The 26,812-nt window shown below is 41.8% G+C and overlaps 1 protein-coding gene across 1 annotated transcript in view; it reads right to left on the minus strand.

The window, feature by feature from the left end:
• Positions 1-26,812, minus strand: part of CDH7 (cadherin 7) — a 166,658-nt gene that overhangs the window by 100,994 nt on the left and 38,852 nt on the right. The window contains exon 2 of the mRNA XM_015428089.1: positions 7,715-8,009. Within this exon, the coding sequence (XP_015283575.1) occupies positions 7,715-8,009 (295 nt within the window). The remainder of the gene's footprint in view (positions 1-7,714; positions 8,010-26,812) is intronic.

Here is a 26,812-nt window from a genome sequence, read left to right on the forward strand (position 1 = left end):
TCCCCCACCCCAAAAAGGGTCTTGCTCTTGTAATCTTGTGGTATATTCATTGTATACATGTAGTGGAATTGTCTGCTCTCTTCCCCTAATATCTGTGTGATTTGGTTTGGTCCTGTTGGATGGAGCTCTTGTTTCAGTTTCGTTTTGTATATGCTGAATGGACCTGAGAACAGGTGGCTCAGTGAGTACTCTAGCCTGGGAACCCACAGCCAAAGGGAAACATTACAGTGTAAGCCTTCAAGCTCCTTTTAAACTGCTGGGGGGGGGGATTTGGAACTTGGGGGGAAAACAAACATGCACAGAGGTTTTCATTTTCTTTCCCTTTCCTTTCTTCCATTTCTTTCTTTCTTTGTTTCCTTCTCTTTCTTTGTTTCCCTTTCCCCCATTTCTTTCTTTCCCTTTTTTCTATTTCTTTCCCTTTCTGGGAGCCCTCTATCCATGCCTTGGCTAGGCATCAGGAAGGGAGCGGGGGTGCATCTCAGTGCTGAGCATATTTTTATTTGATTTCTTATTTGTTGTGATGTCAGTGCACTTTTTGTGATGTCAGTGCACATGGCTTTTTGTGGGCCCCCCCACTTTCCCCAGGGCCCCCCCACTAAAAATGTCCTAGCTACGGGCCTGTATCACCCACAAATCATATAAAATAGTCATCAATAAACCCTGTTTCAATAGAATCACACCCTTCAGTGTTCATCTGAGTCATGGGTGTCAAATATGTGGCCTGCAGGCTGGATCCGGCCCTCGGAGAGCTCCTATCCAGCCTGCAAAGAACTGGCTCTCTCCTGCTTCTTTCTCCAGTTCTGCTGCTGCTGCATCATAGCTTGCTTTACCAGACTCTCTCAATCACACAGGAGAGATAGGTATGCAAGCTTCTGTTCCCTGCACTGGCTGAGAATCCTCCTCATCCCAGGGAGAGGGAGGGAATGAGCCAGAGCTTGCTTCCTGGCCAAGCTGTCTCAATTGCACAGGAGACAAAGGCAAGGCTTTCTTCCCCTCCATTGGCTGAGGCTCCTCCCCTTCCTTCTGCCTTGCTTTGCTCAGCTGTCTCAATCATACTGGAAAAATACAAAACACCTTTAAGACCAACAAAATTTTATTCAAGGTGTGAGCTTTTGTGTGCTTTGCTACAGTGTGTGTTTTGTTGGGCTCATCCCAAGGCTCTCCTGCATGCAATTGGGTTCCCTCCCCCTTTTCACTGTATTCATGCCCTCATGATCCAGACTTTCTCAGTAGGAAAGCAATGTGAACTATTTAGATGAGGAATAACAACAAGCCAGTGAGGTGGATTAGGCTGAGAGTGTGTGTCCAGACCAAATTCACCCAGCACATTTCCTTTGTAGACTGGGAGTTTTGAAACTAGACTTCCCAGATAGTAGGCTAATACTGACCACTATACATGGCTGTCTCTCTCTGTTCTTTCTCTGCCTCATAGGAGTTGTAGTTATGGGGAAGACTATAGTTTAGTAGACAAACACATAGCCCTCAGTATGTGTCAGGATGCCTTCTCATGTTCTCGACTAGCACATGAAGCAATTTATGTACAGAAGCTTGCAATGCCCAGCCATATCATGTTTTCCCCTGGGTCCTAGGCTCAGAATACTGAGCATGAGATTTCTGTAAGGAATGTCGATAAATCAAAAGTAGGTTTGCAGCTTACAGATACACACCTGAACAGCATACTCAATTGCTGTGCTATAGCACAGATATTTTGATGCAATAATTCAGAGCAAGAAGTGTCAGTTATCAGAGACTGTTAAATAAACAAAATATTGCAAGAGTGCTAGTGTTTTAAGCATGTTTTAATTTTTTTTCTAAAAAAAATCTTTAATTGTGTTTGTGTCTTTTATGAAGTTTATATCTCCAGTATATGGCATTTCATTTTATGACACACATGGTTTGGCCCAGCAAGTTCACATTTATGTCAGATCCGGCCCTCATAACAAATGAGTTTGACACCCCTGATCTAAGCAGTCCTTGGTGATACCAATGGCTGTTGATCAGTTTGAAACAGTAGTGTCCTGTCCATGTGTAGTTTTGCAAAAACCTTATGCAACCACTATGTATCAGTCACAAATCATATAAATCATCATCAACAAATGCTTCATGTGTTCAACTAATATGGACGATGATAGTTTCAATGACTTTGGTAACAGAAAAAAATAAATAGGAAAAGGACATGAAGACATACAGGAGGGTTTTCATAAAAGGTGTGTGTGGAGACCCTATAAAATTTCTAATCTGTTTACCATTTATTCCAGAGAATGCATATACTTGGGAAGGGGGCATCAGCAAAGATATTGCATTGTAGGATATGATTTAGGGACTATAGTCCAAATCAACATAGGAAAGGGGATTTTTCTTAAAAAGGAAGTTTGAAAGAATGGAGATCAGTACGCTTCAGGGGGTGAGATGAAGAAGGGCAATGCTTTCTAACTCTGCCCCATGTTGAACTCCAGGAATATACATTCACTCAACAATCTCAGCAATTTAAAACACATCTATGGCTCCGGTCAGACGTGCCGGGAAGCGTGGCTATTTGCGCCGTCGCATTCTAATGTGCCATTATTCGATCAAACACGACAGCGGCTTCCCCTTGGCAAAGAGGACAACAGGGGAGAAAGCCGCGCGCCAGCGCCATTGCACCCAGGGAGTCCACATGCAGCCCGTGGCAAACCATTTGCCAGTAGGTCGTCCCAGGTACTTTTTTAATGCCCATCTTCGGCGGGACGCCACAGGTTCAGCACAGGTGCGCTACGCCTCCCAGATGTTCTGGTGTGATCGCGCCCGGAAAATCCGTGGGACTATCGTGCCTTCAGCACAGCAAATGCTCCATGTGAATGGGGCCTAAACTGACTACAAAAGCAACCTCAAGCAGTACTGCTGCAATGAGCATTTCCTACCCTAGGAGATACCACTAGAGAGTATTACAGGTTTTCTTTGTACCAAATGCATACATTTCTTAAAGGTGTGAATTATTTGTTCTTAAATGTACTGGATTATCTAAGTTATTCCTCTCCTTCCATATTGCAGCTGGAAACAGCTTTAAGGACTTTTTCTCTATTTCATCTTGCCCTCATGATATTTTTAGTGAATGCTGATCTCCTTGTTTCCTTTAGAGGTTATTCACCTCTTCCCCCATACTGACTTTATAATAAAGGAATGTGGAAAAGAGCCAGATATCAACTCGTCACTAATATTTATGCTTACATTTTACTAAGATCATATTGCAGTAAAAGTGATTTACTTGTCTTCCCTTTGCCCTGGCTCATGTTTCAAACCACTCTCCTTTATTTTGCTACAGGGACATATGATTTCACCGATGGTGCTCAGCAATTGGAGTTTGTTCTGTTTTGTTTGTTCCCACCATGCAGTCTGGGAACGTTCTTTGCTAACATATTTACATGAACACAAAGACACCTGTGAGGAAAATGGAATTTATTCTAGGATTGCCAAAAACTATTTATGCATGGCCAGGTCTGGGGAAAAAAATGAAATTTGGATATATATGTTTACTGAAACATCAAAGGAAATTTAACCTGCAATATGCCTGTTCACATACACTATTTACTGGCTAGAATAGATGTCTCTCTAATACTGTATCAAATGAACTAGGACATTTACTATAACAGCCTATGCCATGGCATACTACTTAACCTCTGTGGCTGCAATCCATAACCCAATTACACCCGAATGGACCTGGTAGCTTTAATGGAATTATTATTATAATTTAATAGAATTATTTTATATGCATCTTTCTGCCCTGCAGCCCTGGTTGCTCACCACTGCTCAGTAGAGTGGCAGAGGGGAAATGGAGGGATAGGCATTATGGCAATGCCATGCCACCTCTTCAGTCACAAACCTAGAACTGATGCCATTGCATCAACATGATGCTCAGGGTCTAGGATTCCACTGAAATTTGGTTTTAAAACCACTGAATTCATGAGAATCCTAGAGCGTTGCACCGATGCCATGATGTCATTTCTGAGTTTGTGCCAAAAGTGATGTCATGGGATCACTGCAATGCATATCTACATTTCCCTGCCCCCTTAGGTCTCCCACCAGTTGCCAGCAGCATTACATTACCATAAATGAACTATGGATTATACCCTAAACCAGCGGTTCTCCAACTTTTTGAAGGGGACTCACTTCTAAATGTATGTATGTATGTATGTATGTATGTATGTATGCATTTATTTATTTATAATTTAGATTTGTATACCACCTTTCTCTGAATTCACAGAGCTCAGGGTGGTTGACAACATAAACTGTATAATTTAAAATCCAATTAAAATAGCTAAAGATAAAAATAAAACAGCTAAAAATAACAACAGAATGGCACCAGAACAGTCATACAATATATATTACTGTTCTGCAATATGAAAAAAGCAGAGTAAGGGAAGGAAAGGGAGTGCCAGATAAGATGGAACCTGTTGCTGTCCTCAACCAGAAGCCTGATGGAACATCTCTGCCTTGCATGCTCTGTGGAACGGCATAAGGTCCCTCAGAGCATGGATGTTGCTTGGCAGAGAGTTCTACCAGGTGGGAACCAGACCTGAGAAAGCCCTGGCTCTGGTCAAGGACAGCCAGACATCTTTAGGGCTAGGGATCACCAGTAGGTTACTCCCAGCAGAGTGTAAAGCTCTTTGGGGGACATACCAGAGGAGGTAGTATGTCCCCCAAAGAACTTTATGCTCTGCTGAGACCCACCTCTGCTGGACCCACCTCTTAAGTAAATTTATGCTACTTTCCCCTTTGCTATAAAGTGCAAGAATTTCATATCAGTTTATACTGGACAACCTAATAGTTTAATTTTCATGTTTAGTATCTGGCAATTTGGCAATACAGCATCGCTAACTAACATTATGCAGGGCGACCCCAAATTTGGATTTGAGCCTCCCAGAGCCTCCTCTCCAAGTTCACTCTGCTCCTCCTCCTGGCCTGGTAACCCCACTTTTGGGTCCTAACTTTTTAATTAAGAACCACTGGCCTAAGTAACTGCACCAATCATATGTTATTAAAACTACATATCTAGGAAAATTTATTTTTTATTTAGTACTCCCTCCCAATTTGTTTCACCTCGCCATTTCACCTAAAGGTCAAGTTCCTTTACAATTATTTTACAATTCTCTTATAACTGCACTGGGCACAAAGCTTTACATAATCTTATGTGATGACATGTGATTTATGTTCAATGTGGTATAGTGGATTAGGCTTGGGGAAATTTATATTCAAATTCTCATGTGGCATAAAGGTGACTCTGGGCCAATCATTTTTTCGCTGGAGATGTACTTCAGAGCAAACGGATACTTGAAGCGAAATCCCCCCCTTGTTGGCCTATGCCTAACACCCCGAAACCCCTTCAGCGATAGGAGGGGGGTGCCTCTCTGATGCATTTACATAAATGGAAGAGGAGAGGGGGAGAGAGAGAGAGACAGTTGTAAACGGATACTTCTGGAATACTTTATTTGCAAGCGTGTAAGCCTGTTGTGGGAGATTTCCATGAGCTTTTAACAGTGTATGCGATTTGCAGAGCCAGGAGGAAAGAGACTTTATTGAAAATAAAATGTTGAAATGGCAGATACTCTTAAAAAGATGGCGAAAACTCAAGAATTTAGAGAGTTTTAGTATAGATGTAAAGGCGGAAGGACTTTGCAAATTGCCTTTATGAAGCGAGCTGGAGGATATGCTCGGGAAATCTTCTCATAACTAACAATCTAACATATAAGCTTAGAAAGACAGGACCTCACAAAGTATATTGTTTATTAACAGCCTTTTTTTTAAAGCAGGGAATGATCTCCTAACCTTGGGTTTTTAGCTTAGTGTGGGTTATCTTTTCTTTCTCCCCAAGTGTAGTCCCCCTATCCCTATTTTTTCTTGGTAGTTTATGTAGTATTATTAAAAAAAAATAAAAAATCCCCGCCGGGGGCTTCAAAAAAAAGAGATGTACTTCAGAGCAAATGACCTCTTAATTCAATTTTTAGCTTGAAATCCATCTCTCCATAGTCCACTATGTCTTCAAGAGACTGGCTCGTGGAAGAAGGAAAAAGTTGAGGACATATGCCCTCACGCAAACATATGCCCTCATACAACTACCAGTATCTTTAATACCATTTATCACAATATGGATAAGTTAACAGACACTTAATGGTTGCTATACAGCATCTCACAGGGTTTCCTTGATCTGCATTGGGGTGAGATTGGCTCACCGGAACAGCATTTGCTTACCATGCAGAAGGTCCCATGTTCAATCCCTGATGCCTCCAATTAAAAGAATCAGGTAGCAGATACAGTGGCCAGGCTGTCTGCTTTGATGGGCAACCTCCTGCCCATGTTCCCCTGCCAGAACTCAAAAGAGTGGTGGGAGAAAATGTATGTGTGTATAAAATGGCATCCTGCAATGTCACTTCCAGCGACATAACTGGATTTAATGTCACTGCATCACAGGATGTGCTAAGATTCTCCCAAAACTCCATGTTTTTTACCACAGAGTTTTGGAAAAAATCCTAGAGTGTGACATCACTTCTAGTTACACAGCCAAAAGTGACATTGTGGTGTTGTGCAATGTTCCTTGGGTAAGTCTCTGCCTCCCAGGCTCTTGGAGTTTACTGGCAACTCTAGTAGTTAGGTGACTGGAAAGATATTTCACACTTTTATTAACCAGAATCAAACTGAATATTCTAGAGTTTGGGAAGTTCAAATAAAATCAATGGGTAATATTTCTGTTTCAGAAAATGTGTTTGTATTTTGGAAGCCGGCATAGAACAGTGGCTAAGAAAAAATAAGAATAGTGGCTAAGGAACAGGGCTGTGATCCAGGAAGTTGCCAAATCAAATCTTATCTCAATCACAAACTTCTTTGTTGGTCTTGGGCAACCCACTCTTTTTCGGGTAATTTAATTAAAATTAATTTAATTGACTGCCCCCAAAGAAATATAAACGTCCCCCCAACCAAAAAAACCCTGGCTACAGACCTGGTCATATACCTGCTGGCCTCCCTTATAGGACTGTTGTTACAACAAGATGATGGCAGCTGACGTATCTTGACCCAATATGGTTTTTAGGGCAAGAACATTCAGAGGTGATTTGCCATTGCCAGCCTCTGCGTATCAACCCAGGACATCTTTGATGTTTTCCCATCCAAATGCTAACCAGGCTCACCCTGATGAGCTTCCTAGATCTAATGAGTTCAGGCTAGTCTGAGCCATCCAGATCAGGAGTACAACAGAATACGTTCTGTAAAATACTTTGAAGCTGCATTTTTATTACCACAGATCTGGAACACCCCCTTATTCCTGAAGTATCTTTCCAGACATTCCAGTTGCTGTATATATCAACTTATCTGAAGATCTGAAACAGTCTTTTTTGAAGCTTGACTTTCCAGTTGGAAAACTGAATCTCAAACAATGTAGCAGTTAAGGTGATAAAGATTCATGTATTTATTGATTAACTTCCTTTATACTCCACCTTTCTTCCCAATGGGAACCCAAAGCAGCTTACATTGTTTTCCTTTCCTCCTTTTTATCCTGTGCTGTAGGTTAAGCTGGGAGCGTATGACTGGTCCAAGCTCACCCAGCCAGCTTCCATGATAGAACAAGAATTCAAACCTAGGTCTCCAGATCCTAGTCTAACCACTACACCACATTGGCACTCTCAATATTAGTGACAAAAGCATTTTAAGAGGCAAGCATAATTGATTGTTTACAATAGGTACTTACCCACAGGAGACATTTCAGACACTCCAGCAGTGTAAGGGCCATCCAGAAATTTAGGTTCATTGTCATTGATGTCCTGAATCTTAATGACGAATTCTGACTCAGGCTCCACAGGCTTATTTGTCAGTCTGTCTAGTGCTTGCGCTCGGAGGGTGTAGTAGGCCTGTTCCTCCCGATCGAGCCTCTTTGTAGCATGGATATCCCCCGTGTTCTCATCTATAATAAAAATGGAACTTGCCCCTTCTCCTGACAAGATGTATTTGATTGAGCCATCTCCTTTATCAACATCAGAGTGAAGCTGGTGAAAAATTGATGAGAAACAGGATTAATTTACAGGAAAGTTGGTGATATGAATGTCTGTGTGTGGGGGTTTTTTTTTAAGCATTCACATGCTATGCAGCAATATGTGGACTTTTATCGTTCTTGGAAAGATCAGCTCAATGTTGATTGTACACAGCATGTAAAAGATGATGGGAAGCTGCCAGCCAGCTCCCGTGAGCCAGACAAACCAATCACATTCCATAAACAACCTTATTTTTCAGACGCATTTTATGTCAACTCCAAGTGAGAACATCATCTTGCTGCAGCTTTCTCTAAGAACAGCAGCTGGCTTTAGAAGGCTGACAGTTAAAAAGCATTTACTCTAGAGGAATTCTGCTGGAATTAGGTCAGCTGTTCTGAAAAAAAGTGGCTTAAGCACTGTAATACTGACTACATTACGGTTGTTAAAAACCATTATGGATGAGGTCCTATGAACACTTTCATGGGAATAAGCCCCACTTGAATAAACATACTTCTGAGTAAACCTGCTTAGGGATGATCCTCACATCTTCAAAATCATAAAAGAGTAGCAATAAGAAAATAAATTTGTTTAGGGGCCTAGAGAAAAAATGCCCTGTTCCTTTACTAGAGGCTTATTAGGGAGCTGCGGTAGCTCAAGTGGTTAAGACGCTGAACTGCAGGCTGTGGAAGGTTGGTAGTTCAGCAGTTCGAGACCTGAGTTGCCGCATGACGGAGTGAGCTCCCGTCTCTAGTTCCAGCTCCTGCCAACATAGCACTTCGAAAGCAAGAAATTGCAAGTAGATAAATAGGTACCACTTCAGTGGGAAGGTAACAGCATTCTGTGCACCTTGATGTTTAGTCATGATGGCCACATGACCACGGAAACGTCTTTGGACAGTGCTGGCTCCTCGGCTTTGAAACGGAGATGAGCACCGCAACCCTAGAGTCGGATTCGACTGGCTTTCGAGCAAGGGAACCTTTACCTTTTTATTAGGACACTATTTAACAGGTGAAGTTATTTACCTCCATGCCATGAAAAGTTTCAACTGCTGATTTCTGTACGTTAAGCCTGTAATAAAGTAACATGTTTTCTCCAGGTCCGCTGGCAATGCCACATATGTCTATTTAACCTCATGCTGGATAGTCTTCATCATGTGTTGTATAATTTGAAATACTTGTAGTAAATCTGGTTATTCAGGGTTTTTCTTTCAGACTCACATTAGTTGTGTGGTCTTAGGGAACCTTTGGCATTCCCATATATATATAAAGCAAATCAAATTATACAAGGTCTTAGAAATGTCTCAGAAATTAAAAGGAAATTCTAAGCACTCTACTCAAAAGACAGCTTCCCCAGATAGTTCTAGATCAATATAAGCATGAAATAAAATACATTGCTAATTGATTGTACTGCTTTCTGCAAGGCCCAGTACCCATAATCTGCATTTACACAGGAAGGACGATAATTGTACAGTACATTTATACTTCATAAACAAAATCAATTTCACACCACAGAGGGATAATGCTAAAGCTCAAGAAACAGCTAGCTCAGAAGTAAATAGTTAACTAAACAAAGACAATTTATTCTATTGTACATACAGACAGAATATTCAAAATTATTTATGTGTTTGCTTCCATGTAGCTGAAAGCCTGCCCTTTAACAGTGTGTGATGTTTGGGTACGGCATGGTGACGGGCGGTTTCTCGGCGGCTCTGAGATGCCCGATCCTTTTGCGCTCCTTTTGGAGCCCTCCCGGTTGTGGGGGGGGCTTCGCTAGAACTCTTGGAGAGAGGGCTAGTTGCAGAGGGCTTTGTGGCAGCCCCTTCCGTAATCGGCATACGGGGAGATGTCCGCTACTGCCCTGAAGCGGGAGCGTTCTATGGATAGAACATGGACGCCATGTTCTATCAAGCTGCGACCATCCGTGTTTTTAATTTCAATGGGATTTAAGCAAATTTGACATTTCGCATTGCTTGGAAGAGTTTATTTTGCATATACTCAATTGATAATAAGTAGAAGTGGCTCTATACCCTCCAAGAACATTTTCCTGTCGAAAGAAAAAAGCGGCCGTGAATTACTTGGGAAGACAGAATGACGAAGCGTGATGGGGGTAAGAGAGAATTACTGCTTTTGGCTGAAACTGCTACCACCTTTTAAGAACTATGTTTGTAGAGTAATGGAAAGAACATTACTATGAAAGACTGATTGAAATAGCTATGAGCTGGTCTAATTAAAAGTTTATATGTGAAGAGTGTTGAAGTGAGGAAATGGAGATGGGGATTGTTAACGAAGAGATGGAGCTGGTGATTGTGAATGAGAAAACTGATCAGGACACAAAAGTTTGTGACCTTACACTGGAACAATTTCGGAAAATTTTGATGGAAGAAGTGGAGCATGCATTTAAATTAGCCCGGGAGTACTAGAAACAGGAAGTTATACCATCTAAAAAGGAATTTGTAGTTAAAATAAGTGAAATAGCAGAATTGGATAATTTGACAATGAAGCTTCATGGGAAGGAAGATGACGTTTATGATAATACTTGGAGAAAGTTTTATAGTTGGTTAGAGAAGAATGTTTAGATTCCTAAATTATCTTTGGAGGCACAAACAAATATGGGATTGGGAAGGATAAAAAAAATGTTTGTTAAATTCCCCTCTGAGAAAGAAGAACAAAGAAAAAAAGTTAAGGGACGAGGTAAAGAAACATAAGCAAAGGACTGAAATCTGCGTTAAGGGAATATGGAAGAGACATTTTGGAAATTAAATTACAAGAATACAAGAACTTACGACAGAGGAAAATGAGAAAAGGAAGGAAGCTATGGAAAGAAGTAGGGGGGGAGTTACAAAAGCTATGTTTAAGTAATAGGTTTGTTTAATATAAATGGTCGGAACAAAAAGGAAATAGAACACAGTGCTATTGTAATACACCTTAGTAATTTATTTTTTGTTTGTAGTAGGAAATATGAAAAATGTCTGTTCCTTTTTCCCTCTTTTTTCTTGCCTTTTTCTTTTTGGTTTTCCTCCCCTATTTTTTGTTTTTTTCCTTTTAACCTTCCCCTGTTTAGGTGGTTATAATATTTGGAGGAGGAGGTTAGGTTAGGAGAAGGAGAAACCTTATGAGGGCTGCAGTCACACGGAACATTAGCCGCGCTAGAGAGACGGAAGATAGGCGTCAGTAAGAATAACAGTTAAAACAAAATTTCATATTTTTAATTTTGCTTCTGTTTCCCTGTCATAGGTAAATTAAATGAAATTAAGATCTATTGTCAATTAACTTTCTAGTATTAGAAGTAGTACTATGGTCCAAAATGTTTAAAGGCCTATATTTCTGTTATCTTGTCATGCAAATTAATTTGGCTGTAACAATTATGTTTGAGATTACAGTGGCAAGTAGTAAGGATGGTATTGTAAATGGATAAGCAATATTTAATAGAGGATTGTTGTTTGAATACTCCAGTTGAATACATAAAGAAAAATATTTTCCTAAAATTAAAAAGAACATTAATCTTTGACATATGAGTAACTTAAATCAAAAACTGGCTTGTGACTTTTCAATTAGCTACATTGTTCCAGGGATAGGAAGACTGTTTAGTGGTAGTAAAAGATATGTAGAAGTGGTAAATTTTTGTAGATTAATCCGAGAGGAATTAGAGTTATGCAATGTGAAATTTTAGTTGGTTAGTAGTAGATTAGAGGGGAATTATATGGTATTTACTTATAACCAAAATGTCTATGCACTGTGATGGGTTAAGAAGGAAATTAATTGTAATATTTGTCCATGTTTATTTCTGTTATTAGTGTGTGAGTGATGTATGTTTAATATGCATAAAACCCAATAAATATAATTTTTAAAAAACAACCAAAAAACCAGTTTGACTCAGGTGCTGCAAGCAAGAACTGGGGTGGGGGGGGGAATACACTCTTCTGGGTGCAGCATACAGACTGACGGCAAGCATTCTGAGGTAAATACCACAAAATGTAACATGTGCTCTTCAGCTATGATATTATGCGTCTTCATCTCTAGACAACTTTCAAGGTCAAATCTGCCGTCATTATACTGATGACACATCTACTATTCAGTTTAGGGATGCTTCTCAATTCTCTCTGACAGGAATTCTCTCCCGAGTATGCTATTCTGATAGGAGTTCTTCAAATTGTAGAACGGAATTGCATACATATCCCTCTTGCTGATTTTCTGTCTATGTATCTTGACTTTGTTTTGGGTTGGCAAGGGGTGTGGAAATATGGATTTGCACATGTATTGTTAGTACAACAGAACTACGAAAGTGAGGGTTCCAACACATTTTAAACATGTGTAAAACATAAACTGAAACATGCCCAATGTGTGCATCTAAAATGAAGTTCACAGAAATTTGTACTGGATTGCTGGAATGATGCAGAGTACAACATCTGATACAGCAAAGCTATAAAACTACGCAGTTACACTTTTTGGCTTTTATTTTGGTTTTCTGGATTTTAATGCTGCTTTTAATTATGTTGTGATTGGACTGTATATATTCTGACTTTGTTGTTTTGTTTTCAACTAGAAACATCCTCAATCTGTCTTGAAGAGTGCAGTATGTACAATTAATATATAAAGAAATGAAAAAGTCATTATTGCTAATTATAATATAATGAAAACCAATAAAAATGTTAATGGGATCCATTAATATTATGGGATGGGCGTGAATCAGGAAAATGCAGTTTGTTTTGGTTCATACAAACTGTCATGAACTTTTAGGCGCCAAACTGGTTCGGTTTGTGAGGTACATGTCATGGTAGAAACACCCCCATGTCCTAGAGATCCCAAACTTGCAGGGGATATCCAGCTGACTCTCCTCTACCTGTCCTCCAAGTTTAGTGAGGATTGTATTTATAGGGTCCAAGTTACAGACCCCCCAAAGAAGGTGCCTCCAGTAAAGTGCTTTCTGCGGAAATGAAAGGCACAGGTTCAGAGGATTCAGGAGTGTACAGAACAGACTCCGTACAAGCTAGAAACATCAAACTCACAGGGGACCTCCTCCTGATGCTTCTCTACATGCCAGCCAAGGTATGTGCATATTGAACTTAAGGGGTCAAGGATATGGCCCCCCAAAGAAGATGCCTCAAGTACTTCTGGGGAAAATGTCAGGTGCAGGTTCAAAAGTGTATAAAATGGACCCCCTGCAAGCTACACACACCAAACACATAGGGAACCTCACCCTGCCACCCACTCCTCTACAATCTCTCCAAGTTGGGGGTGGATTGCATTTCTGGGGTCCCAAGGAAGGTCTCCACAGTGCTCTCTCTGGAAAAGACAGCTGCAGTTACAGGAGTCTACAGAATGGCTCAGAAACAAGCCAGTTACACCAGACTCACAGGGAAACTTCTCCTAGGCAAATCCCCCTCCCCAGCCAGACACTGGAAGCAAGGCAAGCATTCCCCCTATGCTCTCAGCCCCCCCCCCCAAAGGCTCCAAAGGCAGGTTCTGAAGGACAGAAAGGCAGACCTCCTCAGAGTTTCAACAGTGGCTCCCCAAAATAACCCCATGGCAGCTTGGCATGCACCCTAGCCACACAACACAAGCAAGGGAAGCATGCCCACAACTCTCACAGCTCCCCCTCGGAGCTGAAACAAACAAGTCCAGGGCTCATCCATCAACCGGGGTGCATTCTTATATGCAGCAAAGGAATGGAACTGTATGTTAAGCTGGCAGGGCCACCCCCAAGTCTCCAGAGGCAGTATCTGAATGATAGAAAGGCAGGCATGCCCAGAGTTTTGATAAGGGCTCCCCAAAGTAACCCCATGGCAGCTTGGCAGAGACCCCTGGCAAGCACTGGAACCCATCAAGGTGTGCCCACAATGCTCCCAGACCCCCTCAGGCCCAAACACATACATCCTGTGGTCACAGCCCGCCCCTAGGTGAAGTTTCTGGTTATTTAACGTTAGCAGAACACATTGTACAGATCAGAGATCACCTGTTGTGAATTGTACAAATGCAGTGGAAAGGGGTAATCAAAAAGGGGCTTACTTGTATAGGAAGGTGTTTGCTGAAGTACATGTTTGCTGAGGTGAATGTTCTTTCATGAGGGAGGTGTGCCATGAGGTAGATGTTGTTTTATGAGGGAGATTTTCTTTGGAGAGTAAAAGTAAAGGGGGGTATCCAGGGGTTTTCTCAGTGGGAGAATTTCAGTGAGAGAGGGTTGTCTGTGGGGCCAGCCCGTCACCACCTGGCAGAGGTAGTTATCCTCCCACCCGAGCACCAAGGGTGCAACCCGTAGGCCTCAAGCCAGATCACCCAGAGAGGAGGAGTAACGGAGGGAAACCCAGGGGGACAACAGGAAGCCTGGATCTTACTCTGTGAGGTTCAGAAAGGGTAGCCCAGCAGGGGAGCAGTGGGAGCTGAGAATGTATCCCAGGTAGAAGAACATCCACTCACTCTAGAAACTGGTAAGAGGGCAGGAGGGGAGACTCATGACCACGTGAGAGAAGTCGGGCCACATGAAAGTCTTGCGTGACCAGTACTCCAGGAGATCGGCATCAGCAGAGTCAGGGGACTTCGTGAGGTACTTCCTGGATGGCTACAGCACAGGCATGGAATACTTAAACAGCCAGATATGTCAAACAGAAACTGCCTTCCCTTTCCTGAAGCAAATAAAACTGGGAGATCTGCCCATGCAGTTTTACTAATTCAGAACTGCTGATGGCTGGCTTCTGAACTGAGATCCATTCTGCATTAAGCAATGCACAATGAAATGTCTTGCACTGACTTCACTCTCACGAAACTAGTGCAATGTAGGGGCTAAGTATTGCCCCAAACATTTCCAGTTTCAACATCATATCAGTAAAGAATATTTTTCTGAGCTTTATCTACTTACCTGTAATATCAGACAGAGTTCTTCCACCAGGCCTTTGACTAGGAGCTGCACTAAACACCTGAGAAGTGACCCTATGCCCTGTCCCACAACTTATAGCCTGTGCTCACCATGCACATAATTTGATCAACTGAGCTGTTGTGAGAATACCACCATGAATGCCAACTAAGTAATACTGTTTAATTTTGAAACCCCTGCTCTCACACTTTACTTGAATATCGTTCCAGCATTTTAGGATAACTAATATTTAATTGGCATGATGTTTTTTAATGAAAGATTTTAATTGTATTTATATATGCACTTTTATGTAAGCCACCCTCTGTGGGGAGGGCGTGGTATAAATCGAATGAATGAATGGATGCATGAATTACAATGTTGTAATGATGATGACAAACTACATGCATGAATAATACTGGCCAATGTTACAATGTTGTAATGATGATGACAAACTACTTCCAAGACACTTAATCCATATTGCAGAGACCCTAAGTCACATAAAGCATTCACTATGTGAATGTGTCTGTGTGGACATAAGGGGAACAGAAAGCAGAAAGAAAATGGGTCACCCAAGCAGGCCTTCAGTGTGTACATTGAATAGCTGTAGGTGCACCTCTCACATCCAAATAGTTCAACAATGAACATTTCTTTAGGGCAAGACACAGCCACATAACACACACTATCTGTGCATGCTTATACCCTGTTCACCTAAAATCAGTAATAGTGGTGTGTACCCAAGCATCAGTAGATTTAGGGTTATAAGCCCCAGGTTGGGAAATACCTGGATATTTTGGGGGTGCAACCTGAGGAGAGCAGGGTTTGGGGAGGGGAGAGACTTCAGTGGGGTATAATGCCATAGAGTCCATCTTCCACACTGGCCATTTTCTACTGGTGAACTGATCCCTGCTGCCTGGAGGTCAATTGTAATAGTGGGAGATCTCCAGCCACCACCTGGAGGTTGCCAACCCTAGACTTCAAAGAGCAAGACTCTCCTGCTTCCCACTTGTTTTGTTTTTGCAGCTCAGTAGGCCTGGAATGGCATATGGGCAAAGTGAGGGGCTGCGGCGGGAGAGGGGAATGGACTCAAATTGCTCCCTTCTCTCCTGCCAAGAGAAATGATATTCCATCAAAGGAACTGCATGGTTGGATACATGCCTATAACTCCGCTGCAAGTGCTCCGAAAGATTTGAGGTGTTCTCTTTACTTTAGCACTCACAAAGAAAGTCTGCAAGAACAAATGTGAAATTGAAGACAAAGAGAAATTTGTTTACCGCTACCAGAAATTGCTTTCAGTCCAACCTTTATGTATGGATGGATGAATCATAAATCTAAATATAATTGAAAAAACTATTCTGCCTCCTGTCTGTGCTTGGGCAAAAAAATGGTCAGGTCTCCCTCCCCTTTTTTTAAAGCAAGACAGTGTAATTCTGTGCAAACACTTTGCTTCTTTTCCTCTCTGAGTGGGGATTCATTCATCACACACTACTCAAGCCTTTTGTAACGTATCATTATCATTACCATCTTGCCCATCACTTTCTTTCTTCCCAGCTGGAAATAACGTGAGCATTATGATCATGGCCATATAACCACCAAGTAAGAACTTAATATATTTGAAAAGACAGTGTTGTTTGAGGAATGGAAGAGCAGTAAATGGATGGGAAAAGGCCAATGTGAACTAATGAGACTCCTGCTTACATACTGCTAAATGGCTTGGATATAGACTAGAATTTCTGTAGGTACCAGGATTTCTACCCATGGGCCACTAATTTCTCACCCACACCTTCCTACCCCCCTCCTTAAATCCTCCCCTTTCCCCCAGGAACAGGATTTCAGGGGGCATTTTGTACTGCTATGGGGGGGGGGAGTTGCACTATATGGGCAGAAACCCCTGTGCTCATGTAAATGCTTACCTCAGGGTTAGGTTTAGGTATCCTTCTTGGCAGGGCTGTTTTTTTGGGGGAATGCACCAGAACAGAGTTCCAGAACCTCTTTGACAAAATTCTTTAAAAATGTTTAAAATTTCATGAGTTTTCAGTATACAGATTGAAAACTTCATTTCTCTCTTGAGAGTTCCAGCACCTCCTAAAAAAAAAAAAAAGAAAGCAGTCCTGCTTCCCAGGGAGGTGGGAAAGCTCTTACCTCCAGGTTCCACTGAACCACTTCACTCCAAGCAAGGAGGGTGGTGATGGTAAAAAGAGATGAGTGAAGTCCTGGAGCATCATGGCATCATTTCTGGGTACATCAGGAGTAGCATCAAGATGCTCTGGTCCCCAGCACCCAAATGTTCCTGATGGTTCCATACATTCAGCTGGCAACTGTAGCCAGTCTGGATACAATGCATATTGTAAAATTTTGTGATTGCTTTTTATGTACTTACTATATCATAGAATCATTGAGTCGGAAGGGATCTCCGGGGTCATCTAGTCCAACCCCCTGCACAATGCAGGGAATACCTCCCCCTCCACACCTGCAGTGACTGCTGTTGCATGCCCAGAAGATAACAAAAAACCTCCAGTATCCCTGGACAAACTGGCCTGGGGAAAAACTCCTTCCTGATCCCAAAGTGGCAATCAGCATTTCCCTGGGCATGTAAAAGAGGGCCACAAGAACTAAGCACTGAGGCAACCCTTCCTGCCCTCCCTCTCATGATCTGCCTAAGTTCACACAATCAGCATTGCTGTCAGATGGCCATCTAGCCTCTTTTTGAAAATCTCCAAAAAAGGAGAACCCACCAACTTCCCGAGGACGCCTGTTCCACTGAGGAACCACTCTGTCAGGAAGTTCTTCCTAATGTTTAGCAGAAAACTATTCTGATTTAATTTCAACCCATTGGTTCTGGTCCGACTTTGGCAAAAGAAAACAACTCCACACCATCCTCTAGATGACAGCCCTTCAAGTACTTGAAGATGGTTATCGTATCACCTCTCAGTTACCTCCTCTCGAGGCTAAACATACCCAACTTCTTCAACCTTTCCTCATAGGACTTGGTCTCCAGACTTTTCACCATTTTTTTTGCTCTCCTCTGGACACATTCCAGCTTTTCTATATCCTTCTTAAATTGTGGTGCCCAAAACTGAACACAGTACTCCAGGTGAGGTCTAACCAGAGCAGAGTAAAGTAGTACCATCACCTTGTGTGATCTGGGTACTATACATCTGTTGATACAGCCCAAAATCACATTTTACTTTGATGATCAAGGCCAGCCCTTCTCACACATTAGTGTTGTACTCTGTAGGATTTCAATAAAGCCCCCCCCCAGAAGATCAGCATCTGTGCTCACATTGATACAAAAAACAAACAAACCCAAACCCGCTCTTAATCCCATTGAAATAGCCTTAATTACCATAGGTTTAGCTCGTTAGAGCCATTGTGATGTTCCCAGTGTTTCTGCAGAGAGCCCTCTGAAGAGTTTCGATGAACATTGTTATGAGTATTTTACTGCCAACGTGAGGGAAATTAAAGAACATGACAAGGGAACAATGCACAACTAAAGCATGCTGGAAAAGGGTCAGACACACGTTTTGTCAGCAAGGTTTACATTAGTCATAGTTCAGCTCTTGTGATATAAAGGGAGGGGGAAATTAAGTACGAACCTCTATCACGAAGCCACTCTGTAAGCTCTGGACAGTCATTTATTAAGATCTCTAACCTGTCCCCAACCAGTTGATGCATTGTGGTTAATAACACAAGCCTAAAACCATGCATAACACATCCTTTTAGAGCAAAGCATGCCTACGAGAGCCTCAATTTTCTTTCTTTCAATGGCTTTAGGCTAGTTTACAAACTATTTCTGCCACTCTATTGCCACTTGAAACAGTTTCTGCATTTCAGCTGCTCATGTAGAGAATGTAACATATCGCACACTCACCCTCTGACTTGTTTTCAAATTGAAGTAGTAAATAAAAGGCACTCTTGACTCAGTTTCGAAGCTCTTGAATCACTTCCCTTCCCCACAATACAGACAGCATTGTAGTTGGTATAGTTAGTATCCAGAGGTGATCCTCCTTAGAGACAAGAGTGACCCATGCATGACCTAAGCTAGTCAGCAAGGTACTTGGACTGAAACCACCTTCCCTTCTTAGACAATAATTGCCATTATATGCAGACAATCCTGAGATAACAGCATCTGAATATGTGAACAAGCTCATAATTGTCTACTCCTAGAGGTTTTTCGCACAAGAGGTTTTTAGGACATGTTTTATCCATGTTTCTACTGTACCGATTGGCACACCATTTTAAAGCCTCAAGAGGCAATTTAAAAATGCTGCAGACTGATTCTGATAATCTGATTGGGCCCACAGTTCAGCAAGCTGAGGTATTTGCCGTTCCCACACTTTAAAGTGACAAAATGGCCTCACTCCTCCAGCCATTCTGGCGCTTCAAAAAGAAATGGGGGAAACAAGAGAGCCTCACCCAGAATGCTCCAAGCCCAGTCAGGATCAAGCCTTCACAGCATTTTTAAATCATCTCATTAGGCTTTAAATTGGCAGCAACATCCATGGGTTGGACTCAGGGACAGTATCATATCTAGTTGGCCCTAAGGCCTTTCTCTCTTTCTGGTGCTCAGCTAGGTAATCGTTTCATCAGCAAAGCGATCTTCTGATTTCTGGATGGCAGAAGTTATTATCTTGCCAGTTTTCATTGCCAGATGGTCCCAAAACGACCACAGTGATGGCTTGGTACTTAAAGCTGCAGATGTTATTACAATACATTATTTTATTATGTGAGTGTATTGTTAATAACAGGCAGGCATCTCACTCCAGGGTTCCCGGAATACAAAGTCTGATTAGGATGGGAAAGACAAAAAAAAAAATGACAAAAGGAGTTACTTGTACAGCATCAGTAGTAAGTTCATGGAGACCATGAAGTCTGAGGTAGAGACTACTGAGAATGCAAAGGAAGCGATTTTAGATATTATTAGTAGCACTTCTGGTACATTATTAGTATACATAAATGAGGATTTGCAAGAAACTTGCAGGAGCATCCATCTCATTCCCTACCTTCCCCCCTTCCCCCTACTTCTGTCTCTCACAGTTTCTCTCTCCCACCACCACTTCTCTTATTTTCTCTCTGTGTATTGTACTTAAGCTTTATTCCAGTTGGTTATACCTGTCAAGGTTTGACCACTGACATTTCATAAAAAAACATTAAAAAAGATTAACCTGGCATCTTAGAAGTGGGAAAATGGCGCAACATCAGTGTTCTGAGATGTCACACTGGGTATCTATATTACCAATATAACAACTTCTGAATCTGGCCCCTGTGGAGATTGATAGAGCCAGTGAATGGACCAATGGTTGGTCGATCATCCTTCATCTTCACCTGTCAAAAATAAAATTGTTAATTATGTTAGTATTGTCCTTTTGGGTTAGTGTTGATAAGTCTCTTAAGGTGCTTCACGAACAAATCTTCATTTTTTGGGGTGTCTTCCTTTCACATCTCTCAGATTATATGACCACCTCTTTCCTGCTCCTTTGTCTTCCGAGCCTTTGTCTCCGTCTCCCGAGTCGCTGCCGTCACTGCTACTCAGTTCTTCCCATTTAGGGAGTTCTGCTTCTTCTTCCGTGCTAGCATGTCTTTTCAAAAAGTCCTGAGCTTTGAACATGAAGTCAATCCTTTCTCTTTTATCTTCAAATTTGAAAGTTAACCCTTCTGGAATCAACCACCTGTAGTTATTTGATGGTTTTGTAAGAATAAGGTCAGTCCTTTGTACGCTTTCCTCTTCATTCTAATTTCAAATGGAACATCTTTTAAAATCCTTATTTTCTGTTCTCCAATTTCCAACGGCGATGTTGATGTCGCTCTCAGAATCTGATCTCTTGTCCGCTGTTTAGTGAATTTGACTACCACTTCCGCCGGCAAATTGTTTTTCTTTGTAAAGTTGGAATAGGCTCTGTAGGCCATATCCATCTCTTCGCTTAATTTATTCACTTCAATGCGTCAGTGGTGCCAAAGCATCTTCCAAGATACTTCTGAGGTCTTCCTTTTCCGTTTCCTTGATGCCTTGAAATCGGAGAGTTAAATTTGATTTTTCCATTTGTAACATCATTAATTTTTTATCTTGTTGTTCTTGATGTTTTTCCATTTTATTGACCTTTTTCTTAATTTTTTGCATATCTTCCATTGATACCAGACATTTCTTTGCAATTTCCTCCATATTCTTTGCTGTTCCAGTCATTTGTTTCTGCTGGCTGCTGAGCACACTTTCCATGCTTGTCAATTGTTTCTGCTGGTTGCCAAGGACGCTTTCCATACCTGACAACGTTTGATTTATTTTTTGCATTTGCTCCAGCAGAGGGCGCAGAAGTTCACTGTCTTGCTGATTGACAGCTGACTCTGGAGGGCGGAGATTAGTGCCGGAAGTCCCTCCTGCCTTCTTCACAAATTTCTCCGGCAACTTTTTCTGCCCCGACATCTTTGTTCAGATGTTTACTTTTCAAAAGTTCGTTCTGCACAACTTCAAATGGGCTCTTTTTTCCTTTTCTATCAACAATCTCCCAAAAGGTAACTTGCTTTTCACACTTGGGGGTGCGCTTAAAATGCTACTTTCATTTCCATCGCCAACTCACAGTTGCTGCTGATGTATGTTTTTCTTATCGCTCGATCGCTTCATCACTCTGTGAAGTCCCGGCGGCGTTGCTAGGTCCCCTTTCGGAGCACTGCCACGGCAGGGTCCATAGGGGCTTGGGGAGAGCCTCAATTTCCAGCCAATTAGGGCCAGTAAAGAGGCTCTACTCCGGTGCACCCCGGCTTCGGAGCCTTTAACTAAGGCTCCTTAGGGTCTCTTCTTTTGCGGATCCCCCCCTGGCCGCGCGTGGGCGAGACGACTCTGGGAGCCCCCCAAGAGTTCATCCGCCATTCGCTCCGCCAAAACCGGAAGTATTCAGCTCAAGTTGTTATTGTGATTATCTATCTTCAATAAATGGTTTTGGCTTTTAGACCTGATTTCTGGTAATCAAAGAATATTCCAGGTACTACTCCTAGGCAAGGAAGCAGCAGTAGGATTGCTGGCTCTGGGTTGAGCAATTCCTAGAGATTTGGGGGTAGAGGCTGGGGAGGATGGAGTTTGGGAAGAGAGCTCAGCAGGAAAGAAATGCCATGGAGTCCCTCCTCCAGAGCTGCCATTCTCTCTGGGATGAACTGATCTGTCTAATCTGGAGACCAGCTGTAATTCCAACAGAAGTCCAGGCCCCACTTGGAGGTTGCAACCCTAAGTATCTGTGCCTTTTTTTCCCCAGCAGCAATGATAGCAGTGAAAGGCTGCAAGAAAAAGTGAAGATCCACAAGCCTGCGTCAGAGCGGAGAAAGCCACCAATTAACAACATAGATCTCTGTACTTAAAACAGTTTGCTGCATTGTAGTAGTCACCATACATTACAAGTGGCTTCCACACAGTAGCCATATGATGGACATCACCCCAAGTCTGTATTTTAGCTAGAACTGGACCACTTAGGACATGAATAATCTCTTTGCACACATCAGACTTCTTTCTGCACACTGCCAAAAATATTCAGAGACAATCACAACCAAAATATTTAATGAACGATTATCAAGTCCATTGCTCACTGAAGGACTTGCTAAAGAAGTTGGAAATACAACATTCTAAAACATATCTCAATTAAAGTTCATATGTCAAGGGTACACTCAAAGCTTCAACAAGAAGAACTGAGTGCAGATGACAGCTTCCCCCCAAGGAGTATGAGGCACTGTAATTCAAGGCTAATGAGTTGAATAACTGATAGAAAAATACTGAAAACTGCTCTTGCATACATCCAAATATGATACACATGATCCTTCTCAAGCATTGTTACACATATACATAACCATCTAGCTCCTTCTAAATTTCTCATCTGTGGTGGTCCTACAGTAAACTTCTGCATGCCTCCCTTCTCAATTTTAATAATGCTCTCAGGCTATTAAAAAAAATGCACACACATGCATCCAGTCAATTAAGCTGAATTCAATCACACAAAAAGTACAGAAGTAGAAGCAACTCTAAGTGGAAAGGAATGGAACAAATAAAGAGTGCCACAGGGGGGTGAGAAATTTTAGTGAGCCATCAGCTCTGCATGCCTCTCAACAAAATGGCCATTTGCCTCTAGCGGTTTAAATATGCAGCTCAGCAAGTCTGGATGATAAAGTCAATTGGATAATACACACCAGTAGCACCTAGGTAAGATCTGTTAGCTAACAGACATATTGATTGCAAATTCACAATCGCAAATGCATATTAAACTAAAAGAAGTCCAATTGCAATCTAAAAAGTCACAGATATACTGTGCCATATCTATTTTCATGGACCGGAGACTATTGCATCAGATTTGTGAGGAGTGCCTCAATAGGAGCATGTGTGTGTACAGCCTGTGACATTTCTATGCAAGCATCAATTCTACACAAGAGAAGCATAATGATGATTCAGTTATAGGTATAATAATTAGGGTTGCCAACTCTAGGTTGGAAAATTCCTGGGTATTGGCGAGTGGAGCCTAGGGATGGCAGGGGTTGGGGAGAGAGGGCCTCAGCAGCGTGTGATGCCACAGACTCCACCCTTCAGAGCAACCATTTTCTCCAGGGGAACTGATGTCTGTTGTTTGGAAAACAGTTGTAATTCTAGACCTCCAGGTTCCACCTGGAGGTTGGCAACCCTAGTAATAACAACTGGTGACAGTAATGGGTGGCAACACAAATATAAACAGGAGTCTTGCAGTACTGAGATCCAGTGAGACGTAGTAGTTAAAGTGCCGGACTAGGATCTAGGAAACTCAGATTAGAACCCCCAAACTGCCATGGAAGCTGGCTGCATGATCTTCACCCAAGCACACCCTCTCAACCTAAGATATCTCACAGAGTTATCGTAAGGATAAAATGGAGAAGAGGAGAAAGATGAAAGTCACATTCCACTGGGGAAAAAGACAGGGCATAAATGAAACAAATTAATTAAAGACTACCAAGATTTTATTCCAGCCTAAACTTCCATGAGCTAGTGACCACTTTCATCAAATGAATGGGACAGATGACAACACAATTGTTATACTAACTTGAGACATGTAATGTGATAAGAATCCACTATATTTATTAAGGCCTAATGAGATAGTGAAAGCTTATGCAACATTACGGCTGCGATCATTTACACAACCAGAGCCAACATAGGTGTGAATGTTGGGTGTAAAGGGCGTGATCAGACAACACATCTGGGAAGCGACCTGCAGTTGTCGGCAACCCATTCTGCTCCGCCACAGAAATGGAGTTAAAAGACACCGGGGGAAATCTGGTAGTAAACAGGTTGTGATGGACCAAGAACACACTTTCCCATGTCTGGTCGCTCCAGTGCGCTGTCATGGCGTCGGGATGGTCTGATGAGGCCATCCTGATTCTGTGCTGTTGTGTTTTTTTTCCCCTTCGCAGTATGTGCATCATCACAAACTCCATAGGGAGCCCTTGGTGTGGAGGTGCGATTCATCAATCCCTCGGTTAAGTGCATGGGAGGGAAGGCACAACCCCCCCCCCCGCACCCCCCGCTCTGATCACACACTGACAGACTGTGCCCACAGCTTCAAAGGGATGTATGATCATGCAACTGCGGGTCAAATTCCTCCAGAGAAAATAGCTTCACTTCCCCCCCCCATTTTTTCTGGCACGCATGACCTCAAGCTACATCTACTAGTGTTTAACATGCCACAAGACACCTTTTAGGTTCTGCGACTACAAATTACCATACCTACCATTTTTGAACTGGTTACTAATGTTGAATTACCTTTCAAAACATATATTTTAAAATTAGTACAATCTATCCTGTGTACCACCCTAACAAAGCATACTGCAGAGAGTTAAAAAGCATTAAGGGGTTCTATGAAGTCATGATACGAGTATTCCATATCGCAGTCAATTTGAGAAGAGAAATTGTTCTACTGTACAGCACCATCAAGAATCAATAAACAAAAGGGCTGCAGCCCTAACTTATTAGTGGGAAAACTCCTACTGATTTCAATGAAATAGGGTGGCAGACAGATATTAAAAGGAAACCATTTAAGAAGAAATTGTGGGGTCAATTTATGTCGATTCAAAAAGAACTACATTTGAGTCATAAACCCATGCAGCTAAAATCAATCAGGGATTTTCAAGTACAACTGGGCAAATAGTTTTGAAATAATAATAAACTAGCTGATTTATCCCTTGTGTTTAAATTGGCCTCCACACTGCATTCACTTTCCCAGTTCGTCCGCTAATCAAAATTGTTCTATGAAGAAATTTTCAGTAATTCACTGCCAGTATCATTGTAACAGTAAAGATCTATTGTAATTGCATATTACTAACCCAATGAATCATATGCAATTGTTTTGTGTGTTTGTATTAAAATTACTATATTATACTACAAAAAGTTGTTTTTTGATTGGGCAGACTCAGTCACATCATTTCTTCTCTGTCCTAACAGAAGTACCCATTTCCCCCCTTGATATTGATAGATCTTTTATGGAAATAAAACACATTTTCTCAGTGCTCTACCTTCTGATGAATATTGCCCTCCTCCTACATGCTCCTTTGAGGTTAACTTGATGCCCTTCTTGGCAGTAGCAGCATGTTCATAATGCTCTCATATTTGAAAGCGCAAACTAGCAACACCAAGAATCTCAGGCAATGAACATCCCTACATGGTCCAACTACAGTAGATTTTATAATCCCTTTAATGTCCCACAACAAAGTTATGCCTTTTTCAGCCAGAAGCAGGGTTTCAGTCATTCACCCAACAGCACAATTTTGTTTATATTACATATTTATTCTTTCAGCCATAAGGAAATCTCACCTTTGTCTGTTCTGCCTCATTTATTCCTTGCCTTTTGACACAGACCATCTTTCTGGATAATGACTTCAGTAGAAGCATCTCAACCTCATAACTAATGTACAGTATTGATCACACATGGATAGAGAACTGCTAGAAGTACAAACTGGGTTTCGAAGAGGTAGAAGAACTAGAGATCAAATTGCCAACATTCACTGGATTATGGAAAAAGCAAAAGAGTACCAGAAAAACATCTACTTCTCCTTCATTGACTATGCTAAAGCCTTTGATTGTGTGGATCACAACAAACTAAGGCAAGTCCTTAAAGAGATAAGAGTACCAGACAACCTCATACGTCTCTTGAGAAACCTGTATAAGGGTTAAGAAGCGGCAGTTAAAACCAGATATGGAACAACTGATCGGTTTAGCATAAGAAAAGGAGTACGACAAGGATGTATATTGTCACCTTGCTTATTTAATTTATATGCAGACTACAACATGCAAAATGCTGGCCTAGATAAATCACAAGCGGGAATTAAGATTGCTGGGGGAAAAGATCAACAACCTCAGATATGCAGACGATACCACTCTAATGGCAGAAAAAATGAAGAGGACCTAAAGAGCCTCTTGCTCAGAGTGAAAGAGGAGAGAGCAAAAGTTGGCTTGAAACACAACATCAAAAAAACTAAGATCATGGCATCCGGCCCCATCACACCTTGGCAAAATTGAAGGGGAAGTCGTGGACGTAGTGACAGACTTCACGTTCCTGGGATCCCAGATCACTGCAGACTGTGACAGCAGTCATGAAATTAAAAGACGCCTGCTCCTTGGGAGGAAAGCGATGGCGAACCTAAACAGCATGATAAAAAGTAGAGACATCACCCTGCCAACAAAAGTCCGCATGGTCAAAGCAATGGTATTCCCAGTAGTCATGTATGGCTGCGAGAGCTGGACTATAAGGAAGGCCGAGCGCCGAAGAATAGATGCTTTTGAACTATGGTGCTGGAGGAGACTCTTGAGAGTCCCTTGGACTGCAAGAAGAACAAATCAGTCAATCCTCAAAGAAATCAACCCTGACTGTTCCCTGGAAGGCCAGATAATGAAAATGAAGCTCAAATACTTTGGCCACCAAATGAGAAGGGAGCACTCACTGGACTTTCCCTGATGCTGGGAAAGACTGAACGTCATAGAAAAA

Source organism: Gekko japonicus, unplaced genomic scaffold, assembly GCF_001447785.1.
Source record: "Gekko japonicus isolate JY-2015 unplaced genomic scaffold, Gekko_japonicus_V1.1 scaffold1128, whole genome shotgun sequence".
NCBI lineage: Eukaryota > Metazoa > Chordata > Lepidosauria > Squamata > Gekkonidae > Gekko > Gekko japonicus.